Below are 17,466 nucleotides of genomic sequence, written 5' to 3' on the forward strand. Positions count from 1 at the left end.
ATAATAATTTGTGCGGCTAAATGGAACGAATAATTCCTCAGAGTGGTCTAGGTAACTGGACATGTGATGAAGAGGTGAAAATAGAGAGTATCTAGGAAGACTGTTATGATAGTAAAATTCGATGATACAGCGAGTAGAAAGAAGCGTCAGAGAGGCCTGCTCTTTATAGGTCAGCTACGCCGATTTCCCCATTTTCTGCAATGCTTTGTGTGGCCTTATGGTAACGTTGTTTGGCATGTGTCGTAGCGGGTGAGCCTGATTCGGTTTCGGGTTGCAAATGGCACTTTTAAAGGAGGGCCGCTTGAAACCAAAAGTCAGTAAGACATCGTTCTTTCCTTTTCAGTCGTACGGCCGCGTATTGGTTGTCCAGAAAGCAGAAATTCATTACCCCTAAATCCTGGGATTTCGGGACAAGAAATTGCCCCCAAATCCCAGAATTTCAAGATCCCGGGGGTCCGAACCCTACTCAGAAGGTCTCTTGTTATGACATGTTCTCCCATAAGGGCGATAACTTCAATTGAGAGTCTTAATGCAAAAGCGTGGAATATATCAGAAAAATAATGCCACAAATGTATGGCTGCGCAAGTTTATAACTCGAGAGTGACTGTAGAGAAGGAGAGTCATGTCACACATCCATTGTTCATTAAAATTTGGACGGCAAGAGGAAGTGGGGTAAGGTGGGGCAAGATGAGGCAGAAATTTCCAATTGAATATGGAATTTTTATTTTTCATGATAAAAAATGCACATAGGAGGTCTAGAGCTAGAGTCTCAGAGGTCTGAGCTTCTTATCTGTAAATTAGAACGGACGCGGCCGGTTCTAAAATAAACACAGAAAGCAAGAAATTAAAAAATGCAGATGGTCTCATTTTGCCCCTTAACCCTTGGGGCAAGACGAGACATCGCGTGGAGCAAGACGAGACACGCCATGGTAATGAAATATACAAATTTAGCTGAGTTTGAGACCGTGTTTGTGTATGTCTGTTTTCGTCCCTACCTCGTCTCGGGTTTTCAAGTCATGGATCGTCACCACCAGCTCGCTTGCTACCTAACTTTCCTTTCGTTATACAAATTAGTTTTTGCAATCCAAGCACCTACACAGCTCCCTTGAGCCCCTGGCCCACATGATGTGCAATAAAACCACATAGATCCCCGTGCTATTTTGCTCCACCATCCTTTGCAAACAAGGCACCGCCAACAGAAAACGAACGTTTGCTGGTAAATACGAGGCAATGCAAAAAAAAAAAGAAAAAGAGAAAACGAAATATCTGAGGAACAAGCATAAAGCTACCTAATAGTTGACTTACCAGTTTTAAATTACATTAAATTTAAATTGCATTAATTTAAATTGTCGCGTCCTGCCCCGTGCATTTCATCGGATTCATTAATGTTTCTATTAAACACCGACTCACCAAGAATGTCAATATTTTGCCAATATTGTCAATATATCTAGATGAATGAAAAAAAAGCGGATATGGACTTACATTTTCCTATTCTATTTATTTCATTTCCAAAAATACAGAAATGAGGTCCAGGTACAAAAGGCGGAGCCTGATGAGGTACCTGGACAGAGAAACAGGAATGCATACAGACATATACAGAAACAGTCGGCGGATATCTGTCCGCCAGTACAGTGCCCATTGCAACGTGATTATGCAGTAGTAACATCGATAACATTTTTCTAGAATATATACAGTACAAGTACTCCACTGTTCGTGGTCAATCATCTATCATCTAGATGGTACACACAAAAGAGAAAAAAGAAATACATCGCTGTGCAAAGTGTCCTTTAGCCAAAGGCACACGCAACCATACTAAGGTTCACCACTTTAAAATAGCTTAATATTATAATTAACATCTAAATATGAGCGGAAGAGTCCTCTGAACCGTGCCTGTGTGTACTCAGGCTTTACAAAATTTGCAAATTTGTTTAAAAATTGAAGCACTAGATAGGCCATTAATTGATACCCGTAATTGGTTCGCACACATGGCGTTGTATAATTCCTGAGTGCCTTAGCCCATACGTCGTGGTTTTAGTTGTAAGGTTTATGCGATTTTCCTTAACTTCTTGTTGAATATGAATTCAGAGTTTTAGAATAAACATCTGTTTAACAGTAAGAATGTGAGCGTCGGAAAAGAGGTCTGGATAAGGAGTAAAGAAGTCGGCATTTGTTAGAAAACGTACTGCTCTTCTCTGGAGTATGTGTAATTTGCCTAGGTTATTTGCTGACGTGTTGCCCCATACTGACAAGCAGTAGGAGAGTTTAAAATGGACAGGTGAGTAATAAATATTGCTCATGAGCCACCTTGGCAGTGCTCTTCTAATGCGACTGATAGTACCGATTACCTTGGATAGTTGTTTTGTAAGGTGATCAACATGCGTATTCCATAATAAATTCTCGTGAAACCATACGCCGAGGAATTTTATCTCAGAAACCTGTTCTAAGGGAATCGCATTAATACTTAGCGAGAACGTCGGGTCGGATACCTTGTTGATAGATCGAAATATTATGAATTTCGTCTTGCTAACATTTACCCTTAATCGATTTGCTTCTAGACATCCGGAAAGGTGTTCTAGATAGCTGTTTATCAACGTGGCAAGGTGCTACAGGCTATGGTGGGAAAAAAAGATGTTAGTACCGTCGGCATACAAAATTATATCTGATGTGTTAGGAATGTAGACGATGTCATTGATGTAAAGCAGGAATAAGAGTGGACCCAGAATAGATCCCTGGGGTACCCCGTACTTTATTAAAAGCTTATTAGATCCATAACCATGAAGCTTGACGTATTGGAAGCGCTCAGACAGATAGCTTTTTATTAATTCCTGTATCTTCCCGCGTAAACCACAGGAATAACATTTTCGCAGTAAAATATCATGCTGTATCGAGTCAAACGCCTTCCTCAGGTCTAGGAATATGCCTACAGTATACCGCTTATCTTCTATATTTTCCAAAATCTGGTCTCTGATTCTCATTAATGCGGTTTCAGTGGATTTCCCCTTCTGCAATCCATATTGTGCGTTTGTTATTATGTTGTGTTTCAAAAGGAATCTGGTGAGTCTATCATTTATTATTTTCTCCACCACTTTCGAAAACAGTGGTAGAACGGATATTGGGCGGTAGTTATTCAGGTCATTTCTATCTCCTCTTTTGCTAATTAGTGTAACTTTGGCTATTTTTAATGCGTCAGGGAAGGTACCCGTTTCTAAAATGTTATTACACAAGTAGCAGAGCTTGTCACTAATAAGTGGCAATATGTGCTTTATTGACTTTACTTTAAGGTCGTCGACGCCAGCAGCCAACGAATTATCTAATCCGCACAATATCCCCTCAATCTCGGCAACTGTAGCCTGATAAAGATAGACGGAACTCACAGGGAACGAGCCATCGAAGGTTGTAGAACTGGGATCTGTGCTATCTATGTTAGCTAGTTCTAAGCCCTGATATGATATAGAGTCAATGGTTAGTTCTGTAGGGAGCGGTGGTGGGGTGTTACCAAATGCTAAGTTCTTCACAGTTCTCCAGACTTTCTGTGGATCATTCCGCTTATTTGTAAAATACCGCGCGTAGTATTCCTCCTTCGCTCTCTTTGTATCCGTGGCTAACTGGCTACGAATGTGTTTGAATACCTGCCATATCATGCCATCACGCGTTTTTAGGAACCGTTGAAAGAGCTCGTTCTTTGCGGTGATGCGTAAGTAAAGTTCTCTAGTTATCCAAGGCTTCCTTATTTTCTTGGATCGGTGTTTACGCGTTAGTAACTGAAATGATTCATTATAGCAGCTCGTAATATTTTGAAGGAATATAGAGTATAATATGTTAATGTCACTTTCCTCGTAAAAGCTGTCCCAGTTGATGTTCGAGATGCGCATATGGAAATCTTCTAGCGAGTTGTCATTAATGACGAGTGTATGGTCACTAGATCGCAGAATGTGGTGCCTAATAGGGTTGAGTGTATTCAAAAGTTGACATGATAGTGACCATTGACAAAATAGTCCTACGAAACGCTGCTGCAGAGATTACAAGAAAAAGGACTACAGAAAATCGCGCCTTTTTTGCGGGTCTTTAAATTCCAGGCAGAAGTAACCGATTTTTTTTCTCTTCAGCGCAAACATCAATCCGGATAGTACTCATGTGCAATACGGCGGACATGCAGTGCCATTTATGAGGAAAGTTACAAGCGCATAGAGCAACGCGTCTCTGCGACAGGCGGCGTCAAACACAAAATGTCGCGTCTTGTTTCGTGTCTCCTCTTGCCCCACCTTACCCTACTTACCCTACTTACCCACCTGTTTGCCGTGATGGAGTTACATAGGAAATGCAGGAAGAAAGAGGGACTCTTACAGGAGGAGGGAAAATGAGGTAAAAGTGGGAGTTATTCCCCGTTTACTCTTTTTTTTTTCTCGCTCCTTGTTCTCAGAGAGCGGGGTAGCGTGGTAATCTCACGATTAGGACAAAAAATAAAAGTAAAAAATTATGCCTCAAACTTGCGATCATTACCACTGTGACGTACCCAACATTCTTGGCTGCTCAAGCCGCGTACAGCTTGGCTGACTTAGGCCCTGTTTCAATAACACTTGAACCGAGGTTATACTTCCTGAAGCTTGGCGTTACTTGCCGACCTTTTTCGCAAACGCGGGACATCGAGATTTCCCGTGAAACAGGGTCACATGAAGTCGTTGGTGACACAGGGTTGACGATTAATAGCTAAGGTTAGGAAAGCCTAATCTGGGTCCAAGTGTTAACTGGCCTTGGGGAATCCGCGCCTCAGCCCACCGGTTGCAATGAGTGAGAAAGCAGATTCGTTGCGCGGATTAGAGTTAAAACACAAACACATTTTTTTCTGTGAATCCTGCTTATATTTTCTGTGAAACTGTGGTTGGTTGGGAGGGTCTGCCTTGACAGGTAGCCAATACCACTCATCATCATACATGCACCAGACAGGTATTTAATAGCATGGAAATACCTTGTTGCATATTATTTGCTCGTTGTCTTTCCTTCGACATGCCATCTGATGTCCCCATGTTCTTGACAGTATTATTCAGTCTTGACACTATTATCCCACCCCCACTAAATTAAATAAGTAAACATACGCGGATGTTAATCTTCCAGCATGTCACCGAGTACATTTCTCTCAAACGTTTTTGCCACTTTCTACCTTAAGCAAGCTAGAGCTGGCTAGAGCTTAGCTGTGTACACCACAGGAAACAATGAAGAAACACACGTGGTCCAGTGCTGAAGGTTTCACGGTCGTAGCCTGTGGGAGCAGCTGGGTCGCCATCACCAAATGGGCCTTTATTCCACAGCATTATATTGCCGTCAGTGTCAGCAAAATCTATTCGTTGTAGGGAGTATGTGCTGGGTAAATGTGCTGCAGCTTCTTCTCCAGCATGTGAATGTCCACTCCTCGGAATGTCTCTTGAGTCACGTGACTGAAAGGTAAAATTGGTGCTGAAACGTCAGACTTCGTTCTTTTAAATGTGACAAGCACTCACAAGACGACAAATGAGAGATGTCGAGGAGAAGACCGAGCTGCACTCTCAATCTGATGTATGTTGTGTACCTCTTGTGTACCTCTCCAAAGAAGCGGGGACCCGTGGGATCAGGTATACAAGCGTTACACCGAAGCGAACAACGTTAAACAGCGGTTACACAACCGTTCCGGAACGATGACGCTGCGGATTCGTGAGGTACACAGCAGGAACTGCACGCTGCACCGTATCAACACGACTTGTGCCTCATACCTTTAAGTATCCCATACCGCATAAACCCGCGTCACTTATACTTCTTAATCAATTTTACACACTCTAATTTTTGTGGATATGGCAAGTGTGAATAAAATGATGTTTCGTTGCCCATGCAAGGAACGCGTGATGAGTGTGGGTGCTATAATTCGTTATTCCAGAAAGGCTGTCACATTTAGCTATGTGAGCTACATCCAGGATGTTTTAGTTCAATCCCCGGGATATTTTAGTTAAATACTTCGCGAACGGGTGCATCAATCGAAAAACTTTTTTACAAGTATCTGTCCGATACCACCTACAGGCTGCTCACCGTGTGGATGAGTGGGAGGCGCTCATTCTTTAAATAAAACTTTCAAATGAATTTCGTGAAAAACATAACTTATAAGGCAGGCCGTCTCGGCATTAAAATGGGTACTTAAATGGGAAAGGACCCAGGAACTACGACGAACAGCTTTAATGCAGAATGACTGTATGCATTCAAAAAGCGCAAATCTTCCTCCTCTTCTAAACAGTGGTGCACAACTTATTGGTCTGGCATGGAATGGCAGGGTGGGCTCCAGGGTCACGTTGCATACATCAAACCGACGCTCAAGCTTCGTACAGAGAGAAGCTGCAGATATAGGGCTCGAAACTTGAGATGGATACTCAAAAAGTGAACACACGTAGGACGTTGGAACGAAAGACATCTAAACGAAGCCGCTGCGCCTCCTCACGTGCATTTGTTTTCAGCCAGTAGCAGGTGACATTCGCGAGGGTGCCGCATCCCAGGAAAATTGTCTATTTGCACTTCCCGAAACTACGTTTCTCGCATTTTTTCCCAGTTATTACCAGTGCAGGAGTAAATCCTGCATCGGCTTCCGTCAAAAAAAAAAAAAAAAAAAAAAGAAAATGTGAGTTTTGGATTCGCAAATTTCGGAGTTCAGTTAGGAAAACCCAGTATCTCGCGTAATAAGTTCAAGTAGTCACGGAAAACTCTCGATAAACAGCGTTGACCATATAATGTTCAGACAAATAGTTTATACGATTTCTTGTTTCCATGTCAGGTGGAGCTCCCTCTATAGTCAAGGACAGGTTCTTGGATTTGCATTTCGTTGGCCCAAAAGTTGCAGGTTAGGGACCTTAAATGATTTAGGCAGTGATGGCCAGTAGTTTACATGTAGTTAAACTACTAGTTAAACTACCTGATCGTAGTTAAAAGTAGTTATCAACTACTTGCAGAAATGTAGTGTGCAACTACTAGTTAAACTACTGTTTCGAGTAGTTAACTACAGTAGTTAGGTTACTGAAGCCGCCAACTACTTCTGATTAAGCCGCAAGCATTACGGCACGATTGTGCTTCCGACTTTTACCTTGAACTACTTGTTTGATGAGAACGGAGGTGCAGAGCAATTGTGCCGTGCATGTGTACTAAGTCTGCACTTTTATCGCTGCTTGTGATTCATATTTAGGTGTCCAAGAACACCATAGAATGGGATTGGTGCTGATGGACAACGTTAAGTAGTTACAGATGTAGTTAAAATATGTTGCAGTAGTTAAAGAAGTAGTTGAAACTACCTCCCCTGAAAAGTAGTTGAACTACTAGTTAAACTATTCCATCGCGAAGTAGTTAGTAGTTGTAGTTCAACTACTGTAGAAGTAGTTAGTGGTCATCACTGGATGTAGGCTCAGCTACTTCTCTCATTTCGTGAGAGTTTGCTCAAGACACTCATGCAAATTTTCAGCTAGCACAGCAGCACAAGTAATACGAGTGTCCAGATGTCAATATTTAACGCAACGGGATATGAACAATTAGAAGCGAACGTAGGAAGGTAGAAAAACCAGCGACGCGGTGACCAAATGTAAAGGGAAGAGGCTCAAGACTATAGAGCCGTCAATATTTCGCAAATAGACTTCTTATGTGCCAAGAATATTGGTCTATAGCGCTTAATGGCGCGAGGGCGCGAAAAGGCAATGAGCAACACTGTAGTGTTATTCGCGGCTAAGCTTTTTCCGGTGTTGATAAGCGTGTAATGGTACATCCTGGTACATGTCCAATTTGGGAGAAAGTATCATGTAATACATACCACGTCGAACTTTTTTTGAGGTAGCGATATTGACAGGAATTTTGAGGATGGGCGAGATGCACTGATTGATTCCTGGTTTGACCACTTTCCTGGGCAACAATCCCGACTTCACGAAACAGAAGCATACATGCACTAAGAGAACGTGACACTGGGACCTTTTTGGGTATAAATTTTATGTTTTCTGGAAAGGTATAAATAGTCTATACCCTAGTTAAGGTATCGAATTGATACCTCTTGGGTACACAAAGCACAGCACTAGAAAGGCCAGTTTGCAACAATTTTTTGTAGAGGGAATTGAAAACTCACCTTTAGAGGGGAAAGGCAACAACAAAAATCTTGACGCACACATACACGCATATACTTCAAACACACGCAAACGCGAATTCATAACATGGACGCGAACTGGAAAGCAAATTAACAATGAAAGATGGAAGTGACTGAAAAGTTTAGCCAGGCTGTAGGACTCGGACCCACACCTTCTGGATATATTTGTCTTTTCTATGTTGTTGCAGCCTTAGAACATCAGTTCTCTCATGTGGAGAGCAAAGCTGGTGCACATTATACTGGGTATATTCCCCATGTAAAAATAAATATGGAAGTAGAACGAAAAGTTTCAAAGAGCAAGACCGCTCCATGAGTTTGGCGGTGGGAGCTCATTGGCCAGTGTGTATCGAGAGATAGACATTTACAGGTCAAGAAACACCGATATACTGCTGTAGACAAGGAAAATTGTGGAGCAGCCTTCGCATGACAGGCGACTCAACGGGTGCGGACGGCTACATATAATCATTGGTGGAACAGATACTACCCAGCCATGAACTCTGTGTGAATTCAAATACTAGTGTACTGATGTCTGTGTTTCTTAATTAATGTACTGTGTAGCTTAGATCATACCGGTCTATAAAAAAAAATGATGTAACACGTTGCGGAAGTAAAGGTATAAAAAAGCATAAAGGTATATAAAAACGCTTAAGGCATAAGCGGCCTCACCTATACCGTGTGAGGTATAGCCTCGGTGATCTAACCTCTGTCTCACACATGGTACACATCGTGTATACACGCGTGGTGATGAGGTAGCCATAAATGTTCTACGTTAACCCTGCTTTTCGCCTTTTTGTTACCTTGGTGCAGAGTTGGAGATATAAATCGGCTCATTGTACCTTTTCTATACGCTCCAAAGGTATACATGTTAAGCAGAAGGTATAAAGGAGATATATGTTTTTAACAGTGTACAACACCTGTTCAGTTAAGCCAGACATACGCGCATCCACTCCACCAGATGGTCACAAAACGAAGTCTCGGCTTTTACTGCTATAAGCAAAATGATGAGGTCAACCAATATATCTACTACGAGGTTTGAATGACACTGCATGACGCAGTTTACCAACAGGTTTTGCCTCAGTGTACTCAGTGCATTTTCTCAGTGCAATCACATCTTGGCACCTTTATCTCACTAGAAGACTGACAATCATCTACTATCATCTACTATACAGGGTGTCCCAGAAAACGTGTAATTGAATTCTAAGAAAAAAAAACTACGCCACCTAGAACCATGCGGTCAACGGCATTTGTTGCCACCTCTTGATGTGAATGGCATATATCCTAAGTTCAATTATGCAGATATTTGCAAACTGAACTCGGAAATTTGCCAAGTAAAGGTCACTTTTTTACCCCACCAATATGTAGAGCGTGCCCAATTAACTCAATTCATGATAATTGACAGTGATATTCACGAGCTATCCCATCAGAAAAAATACCCGAACATCATTCCTTTCGGAGCACTTTCGGAGCGCAATTGCTGTCAGTCCGACGAAAGAAGGTTCCAAACCCAGCCCACAGAGTGATAGTAAAAAAAGTGACGGTTCCTGAAATTGGGAGAGGGAAAGCATGATCCCAACGAAAGCCGGACGCGATAAGCCATGCCTGTGTTCTCTTTCTGCTATACCGGTGTGGGCTGGGTTTCCAACCTCCTTTCGTCGGACTGACAACGATTGCGCTAAAAAATTCTGCGCGTGCTATCCTCTGGGAGCCCCGTAGAGCATGATGTTCAGCTATTTTTCCCGATGGGATAGCTCCTGAATATCCCTGTCAATTATCACTAATTCGAGTAAAATAGGCACGCTCTTCTTATCGGTGAGGTAAAAAAGCGACCTTTCCTTGGCAAATTTCCGACTTCAGTTTGCAAACATTTACATAATTAAAATTACGTTACATGACATGCACATCAGGAGGTAGCAAAAACCTAGTAAGAACAAATGTCGTTGACCGCATAGTCCTAGGTGGTGTAGGTTTTTTTATTATAATTCAATGACACGTTTTCTGGGACACCCTGTATATGCCAGAAACTTGGTGTTGTTACACGACTGTTATCTACCGCAGATGAGCTTTTCTAATAGTTGCGACACATTCTTAAGTCTAACGAGATAGATGCAAACAATTACACAAGTCGCAATATTATCCGAAGAACAAAAAGAAACAAACCTGAAATGTAGGAGACGAGGTAAAAGAACTAAGTGCATCAAAGTACACGGTATTGTCCTCCGTTGGTGGATCCAGGGTTGCGAAAGTTATGTCGTGGTTGAAGCTCCGAGAGGTGCCACTTGCACTGGAAAGTTGAATACGAAAAGGTTGAGATCATAATAACAGCTACAATGCAACAGTCGGCACATTCAGTAAATGGAAATGGGACCGCAATCCTGCAATGATACTGACAGTAGCCTCACAGAGGGTGCGAAGAGTGCGATTCGCACAGGGTATCGCGACGAAAGGGGCAAGGTGACCAGTACTCTGTTTCCTGTTTTCCTCTGCGTGCGACGATTCCAAAAGCATAAAGAGCACTCCGCTATCACGTGACCTTTTTTTCTGCGTGTGGTACGATGCAGTTGCCTATCTCGAGTATCGAGTGGTGTGAAAGCGAATCCATTATTTGGGGGAACACATATTGTCATACACTGCAGTATCCACACATAAACGGAGTCAGTGAGCATTATACGCTTCAACGAATTTTCGAAAGAGCTCGCAAATTTTTGTAGCTTCAGATGAGCATCAGAAGAGATGACGTCACCACGAGCACTGGCATATGTATCCTAGGAATAGTGCACGGACACTACTGGTCTCATGTTTCGTTGGAAGACTACCAACGGCTATACGCCATGTAAATATAGGTTGGGAAAGTAGCGCCATCCTTTTCCTAATTTGCCGCAACCTTGGAGAAATAACGGCAGCCGCGGCACGGGCTGTCATGCTACGGTCGCCATTAATGCTCGGGGGTCGCGGCGGCACAGATCACAATGGCAATACCTTACCCAACAGTATAGGTCAGTCGTCTTCCCAGCTTCCCTCTCTCCCCTGTTACTCCTGCATCTGCCTCGTTGGTTTCTTTCCAAAATAATCGGGTAACGTTTCATGGTTGAGTTTCAAGTCGACCCGTGTGGGTCTACAAATACTCCACCCATTGCTACCTTCTAAGTGGGGAGATAATTCGCAACGTGGCTTCTTTACACGTCACCATCTCCCATATGCAGACAAACTGTTGTAACGTATTGCGAGGAAATTGAAATGACATTTGGGTAGAGCAACGTTGCCAGACGTGTCGCAGACTGCGCGCACTGTGACGTGACACCTCTGAAAACTAGAAATTAATTGATGACAGTTCCGCAGCACACAGTGAAAAATACATCTACGGCTTTAGGAGAAAAATTGGTGAGAAGCGTGCGTTGCAACGTCATAAATTAGATAGGATTCTGAAGATTTTGTTCGCAGTTTCACTGAGAAACTGACTCACCGTTCTCACCTCTAGTGATAATCACCCTCATAAAGCTTCGTATCACCGTCTTCTGAAAGCTTTGATTTCTAACTGTCGCACCTTGGTGGGGATTTGGATTTCTTCATCCTCTCAAAAGACTTTTAAAACGGGAACTCCGTAGTCGACGTCTTCGAACCATGTAAAACCACGAAATCATCAGGGCTGTCGCAAATGGGACAACCCCAGCCGGACAGTCAACGCTGCCCATTCGCGTTCTGTGTATGTTCGTACATGTGTATGCAACTGGTACAACGGCACAATGGATAGTAGCACTTTTTGTATGCATTTGAGTCCTGTTCTACTAGTACACCCTCAGACAGCACCCTCCCCCCTTCCCCCGGAACCAGAAAGTCCTGTGTAACCCTAATCATATGGTTTCTTGGGGTGCACAGGGTGGTCCACCAACCATGATAGAAATTGATAGTAAAAACCGTAGGCCACGGAGAGACATGTTTTCAAGGGATTTTTTTTCTGCCAATAACTTTTGCCACATATTGGTAACATTTTTATTTCATTTCAATTGACGGAAAGTTAATTTCTTGAATTGAACTTTAAAATTTCTCAAGGCAACCTAACGTTTTCTTTGCGGAAATGGGTTCCCCGTGGTCATTTTACTCAGTATAGCCCATAATCCCACTCGTAATGCAATGGCAATTGACTAAATAAAATTGCCGAAAATCCGTGAGAATGAGCCATTGGCTCCGCCTCTTTTTTGACGGCTCGTAGTTTGAGCGCAAAACTGCGAAGAAAGGAGGTTACATTGACACGCCACACGGGAGGGAAAAGGGTTACAAGCCTTACCCACGGAACAAACACGGGCGGTGAGTGCGGGAATCAGAGCTACCTTATCAAAAATGAGGTCACCCGACGGCTTGTAACCCTTTCCCCCCTCGTGTGGCTGTCAATGTAACCTCCTTTCTTCGCAGTTTTGCGCTCAAACTACACTCTTAAAAATGAACTTCACCACATAGCACGCTCCTAGCCAACCATCACCCCGAATGACAACGTTCTCGCCCTAGATTTGTTGAAAACGGGAGGAGGAGCCTATTTTGTTGCATTATGCATGGCACAAAATAGGCTCCTCCTCCCGTTTTCAACAAATCTAGGGCGAGAACGTTGTCATTCGGGGTGATGGTTGGCTAGGAGCGTGCTATGTGGTGAAGTTCATTTTTAAGAGTGTATGAGCAGTAAAAAAAAGTGGCGGAGCCAAGGGCTCATTTCAACGAATTTTCGGCGAATTTATTTCGGCAATTGTCATTGCAATACGAGTGGGATTATGGGCTATACTGAGTAAAATGACCACGGGGAACCCATTTCCGCAAAGAAAACGTTAGGTTGCCTTGAGAAATTTCGAAGTTCAGTTCAAGAAATTAACTTTCCGTCAATTGAAATGCAATGAAAATGTTACCAATATGTGGCATAAGTTATTGCCAGAAAAAAATCCCTTGACCACATGTCTCTCCCGGGCCTACGTTTTTTACTATGAATTTCTATCATGGTTGGTGGACCACCCTGTATACATGGTGTCTTGGAGCAACTCTAGGGGTTAAAGCCGAACCTCGCGATTTCTGCTGCAACCTCAATATTTTCTGAGACCTCATGCCTTTTTTTAACAGGGACTGGTAATAGACTTGAACAGTATTCACAGACCTAAGCTGTGGACCACCGAATCCGTCACTCCCATCAGCCCTACGAAAAGTCAGATGGTTCAAAGCCAGCAGTTCACGACGTTTCACGACGTTTGGGGCTCTCCGCACCGTATACTGCAACGCCATTTGTGGTCGTGTAGCCGGAGATTTTTCCGTACATAGGCATGTATCACCTACACTGCGGCTCTGATAAATCGTGGCGCAAGGATTTCCACAAAAGGGATTATATTCGGGGTACAACGGTAAGGCAGGGAACACGCCGGACACGATCGTCTATACTCTTAAAAATGAACTTCACCGCATATCACGCTCCTAGCGAACAATCAACTCAAATGATATCGCTATGTGCGCTGATTTGTCCAAAACGGTAGGCGTACGCCTTTTTTGGTGACACTTATGCGGTTCATAATTGTCACAAAAATGGCGTACGCCTCCCGTTTTCAGCAAATCAGGACAGATAACGATATCATTCGAGATGATGGTTGGTTAGGAGCGTGCTATGCGGTGAAGTTCATTTCTAAGAGTGTATTGTAAAGGCGCTCTACACAAGAGGAGGGAGTTGGCGCTGCGGTCGCCGGACGAAATTTTAGTGCAACAGGTCCAACGTGTGATTTTCACCGTTTCCAGTTTGGTGCAAAAACGATATTCGGTTTCACAGCAAACTGGCTCTGCGACAACAATTGTGCCGATTGATACAGTTATCGCTTCTGATTTGAGGAGGGAGAGAGTCGAATACGCCTCCTTGTGGGAATTCACACTGCCACGAAAAGCGTACGCCTCCTGATTTCGACAAATCAGGAAAGCGAAAGACACAATGTTGCATGGCGGCTGGTACCGAGCGTCCTTAGTCACGGAAACACCGGTAGTCTTCGTGGCACCGCGGAAGTTGTGGCGGGGGTTTCTTTTTGTTTACATGAGAATGTCATGTATTGTAGCTGCTGACAGTGCAATGGATGCCTCAGAAATTTACCTTTACAAACCTTTTACCTTTATCAATGCCGTTTTGCCAATATTTTACCGTTATCAATGCATCCGTTATAAGCTCGATACGCTTCGCATTTCACTGGCTGCAACGTTCAGAGTGGCATAAGCATCACTTCCTAAAAGTCAGCCACTTTGAACCCACACTCTAAAAACAGGGCCCGCTTGCACGAAACAATCCTCGGTACGGTCCTCAATGCTCACCTTCCTCAAGCATTTCGTGCCGCAACTGAGGAATTTATGGGTTGCAGCAGAAAGTGGCTTGCACGAATGCTTTGAGAGATGTCCTAATTTGAGTGGATTGTTGCTAGGAACTTCCGGCATGCTGTTATAGGCGAAACGGCCTCCAAAAGCTCCTCCTGGAAAAACACTGTCATTTCGCGTTTAGACCAACCAGCGATCGCTCTGAGCGGCACTGTCGTCTGCTTCTGGGTTCGCCTCATAGAATTTTGCAAATCCACAAGAGCGAGCGATTGTTCCATTTTCAATCTTATACACGTATTTGTACTTTTTGTAAATAAATGAACCTCACATTGCCCACTGTCTCTTCCGTGTGTCTCAGAGTTCAGGAGAAAGTCATTCCAAATGGGTAAGTAGCAAAACGACGATAAATCCAGAGACACGGAACAGAAAAAAGACACCACGACACGTTCTCAACGCAATCTTGCTTTATTATATACATTGGTTTTATATTGGGTTCCGTTTCATTTGCAATGGAAGTGACATAAAGACATTCACACAGTCCTACATCAGAATCAACCTGTACGAGGAGCATGACCTCCACCACTGGAGTTATCAAATGTAGCAAGAACAACTTCATTCGGTAGATGAGACAATTAAATGTAGAACGACGAACACAGCACCACACGACAGGCCGTCGCTTCATGTATGTTGGTGGTGTCACCCGCTGTGATAAAAAGTTTCCAGGAGCCAGGAACTGCAGTGTCAGCAGCATTTGTAGCGACGACGGGAGGGACTGGCTCCGACGGGTCGCAGGCTCGATGTCGGGAGCAACGAGGGATGTTATGAAAAGTATTCCATCCTTCGTAAACCGGAACCGCCGTTGCAGCTCACCTTCATCTAGATATACAGTCCAAATGATTTTGACGGTCTCTGTAGACTCGCGGCCGCGACAACGAGAGCGCAAGCCGATGACGACGTCGCAGCCTCAACGCGATCCATGTTGGTGCTAGCGTAAAGGACGGTAGAAACAGCGGTGAGAGAGCTAGTAGCTTCCTCAGCCCTTCCGGCGCCACCGTCCTACCTTCCTCATGGCTACGATCCTCAACTTGTTTCGTGCAAGCCACTTTTCCGCTTGAGGACATCACAGAGGAAGGAAAGTGCCGAGGAGCGTCCCGGAGTGACCTCAAAGTGTTTCGTGCAAGCGGGCCCAGAACTTCACCGTATAGCACACTGTACACCAACCGTTGCCACGAATGATAGGGTTATCGTCTCTGATTTGAAGAGAGAGGGGGGCGCACGCGTTTTTGTGGCAATTTAGATATACAGTCGGACCTCGTTTTATGAACCCTCGATATACGAATTCCCTCAACTTACGAACGGCTCCACAGGGAACCAAACTTTTTCTGTGTATTTTGACCTCGTTTTACGAACCCTCGATATCAGAACTATGAAAGGATTATTAGGGAACGGACCCAAAGTAGCCAAGCCATTCTGACCTCGATATACGAACGGAGTTATGAACGTACAGGACAGGCCAAGGACCGGAGGATAATGAAAGTTTCTCAGTACATCCTGCCAAGGTCAAACAGACAATGTCTCAACGTCACTACGTTCCACAAACATGATTCACCATTTCCTGAAAGAATAATTCGGGCGTTTACAGCAGAACGGTTGTGAGTTTGGACCAGGTCTCCGAGATGGAAAAAACCTTGCTGTTCCAAGAGAAGGCGTTCAGTCCTGACAGCCGGTGACAAGCGTGATATTTGCCTTTGGAAACAGTCTCATCCGCGCGCGATACGGTACTTTGAAGACCGGGTGGATGAGTCAAGTGTCAGACTTCTGTCATCTCCTCTAAACAGGATAGACCCTGGAGAAAGTATGCTGCAAAGCACAATTACGCAGTATTTTCAAAAATAAAACGCATTCAAATCAATTTCCCGTTGTTCTGTGAGCTATTTGTGCACTACACACCTCGGACCTCGATTTACGAACGATTTTCTGAGAAACGAAGGGTGTTCGTAAAGTGAGGTTTGACTGTATGTAAATTGCCACAAAAAGGCGTACGCCTCCCTGTGTCTTCCAATCACAAGCGATAACCCTATCATTCGTGGCATTGGTTGGCGCACAGTGTGCTATGCGGTGAAGATCCGTTTTTAGAGTGCACACCCATTTAAATCGGAAGGGATCCTCGATTATGTAGGCAGGTAAGCAACTCATGATACCAACGTACCTTGTGTGCTGCACATTATTCATCTTAGGGCCAGGAGTTCCGGGAATTTCCTCGGGTGGCGCGTTCTGGAGTTCTGGTGAAGAGCCGGTATGGGATTCGTCCGTTGGCATCAGTTCATTCATACCGGCACCAGCTCTGGGCGGTTTTCCAGCAGTAGTCATTGTGACACTGGCACCGGTAACTGTGGTGTCCGCTATGCGTGGAAGCACGGGATCTGTTGTCTGCATCATCTCTCCAGTCTCTTTGTTTCCTGGGAAAGGGGGGAGGAAGTGTTAGCACAAAGAGACTCCGATTGATTCTTCTTCTTGTTCTTCGTCCAAGGAGATGATGGCCGTGAGCCACTAAGGCCGGAGTCACACTGGTTATACACGTGCTCTAAACATGTACACTCTTAAAAATGAACTTCACCACATAGCACGCTCCTAGCCAACCATCACACCGAATGACAACGTTCTCGCCCTAGATTTGTTGAAAACAGGAGGAGGAGCCTATTTTGTGCCCATTATGCATGGCACAAAATAGGCTCCTCCTCCCGTTTCCCGGCTGTCTTTCCTCGTATCTCCCGAATTGTTTGCATTGGTGAAATCTGCAAAGACACCATCCTCCCGGGCAGCCAAAAGTGCGCGCGTCTCGGTAGCCTTGACCTGAGGTTTGAAGGACAGTCAGGAGCGCTCACGTGGGCCACGGAAAGCATCCAATGGTTGCGCTCCCTCCCATTTCTTGAACTTTCTTCGTGTTTCAAGAAACGACGAATCTAGCACCCCAGGGCAACAAGTGCTGAAAGGTGTCTCATCTCCCTTGCAAGGCGAAT

General features: G+C 44.1%; 1 protein-coding gene across 1 annotated transcript; it reads right to left on the reverse strand.

Moving 5' to 3' along the window:
* Window positions 1-1,486: 1,486 nt before the first annotated feature.
* Window positions 1,487-16,913, reverse strand: LOC135400881 (uncharacterized). The gene is made up of 4 exons (XM_064632859.1): window positions 16,656-16,913; window positions 10,289-10,412; window positions 5,225-5,432; window positions 1,487-1,561 (listed from the first exon to the last, which is right to left on the reverse strand). Exons 1-4 carry the CDS (start codon window positions 16,883-16,885, stop codon window positions 1,503-1,505), a joined length of 621 nt encoding a protein of 206 aa, XP_064488929.1. The 5' UTR covers window positions 16,886-16,913; the 3' UTR covers window positions 1,487-1,502.
* Window positions 16,914-17,466: the final 553 nt, after the last annotated feature.

Source organism: Ornithodoros turicata, chromosome 1 (genome assembly GCF_037126465.1).
Source record: "Ornithodoros turicata isolate Travis chromosome 1, ASM3712646v1, whole genome shotgun sequence".
Classification (NCBI taxonomy): Eukaryota; Metazoa; Arthropoda; class Arachnida; order Ixodida; family Argasidae; genus Ornithodoros; species Ornithodoros turicata.

Coding starts and splice junctions, on each gene's coding strand:
- LOC135400881 (XM_064632859.1), bottom strand. CDS start 16,885: ATGATGCAGACAACAGATCCCGTGCTTCCACGCATAGCGGACACCACA. Junction 10,413..16,655: donor AATAATGTGCAGCACACAAG/GTACGTTGGTAT, acceptor TCAACTTTCCAG/TGCAAGTGGCACCTCTCGGA. Junction 1,562..5,224: donor AACCTTCAGCACTGGACCAC/GTGTGTTTCTTC, acceptor TTCTCTGTCCAG/GTACCTCATCAGGCTCCGCC.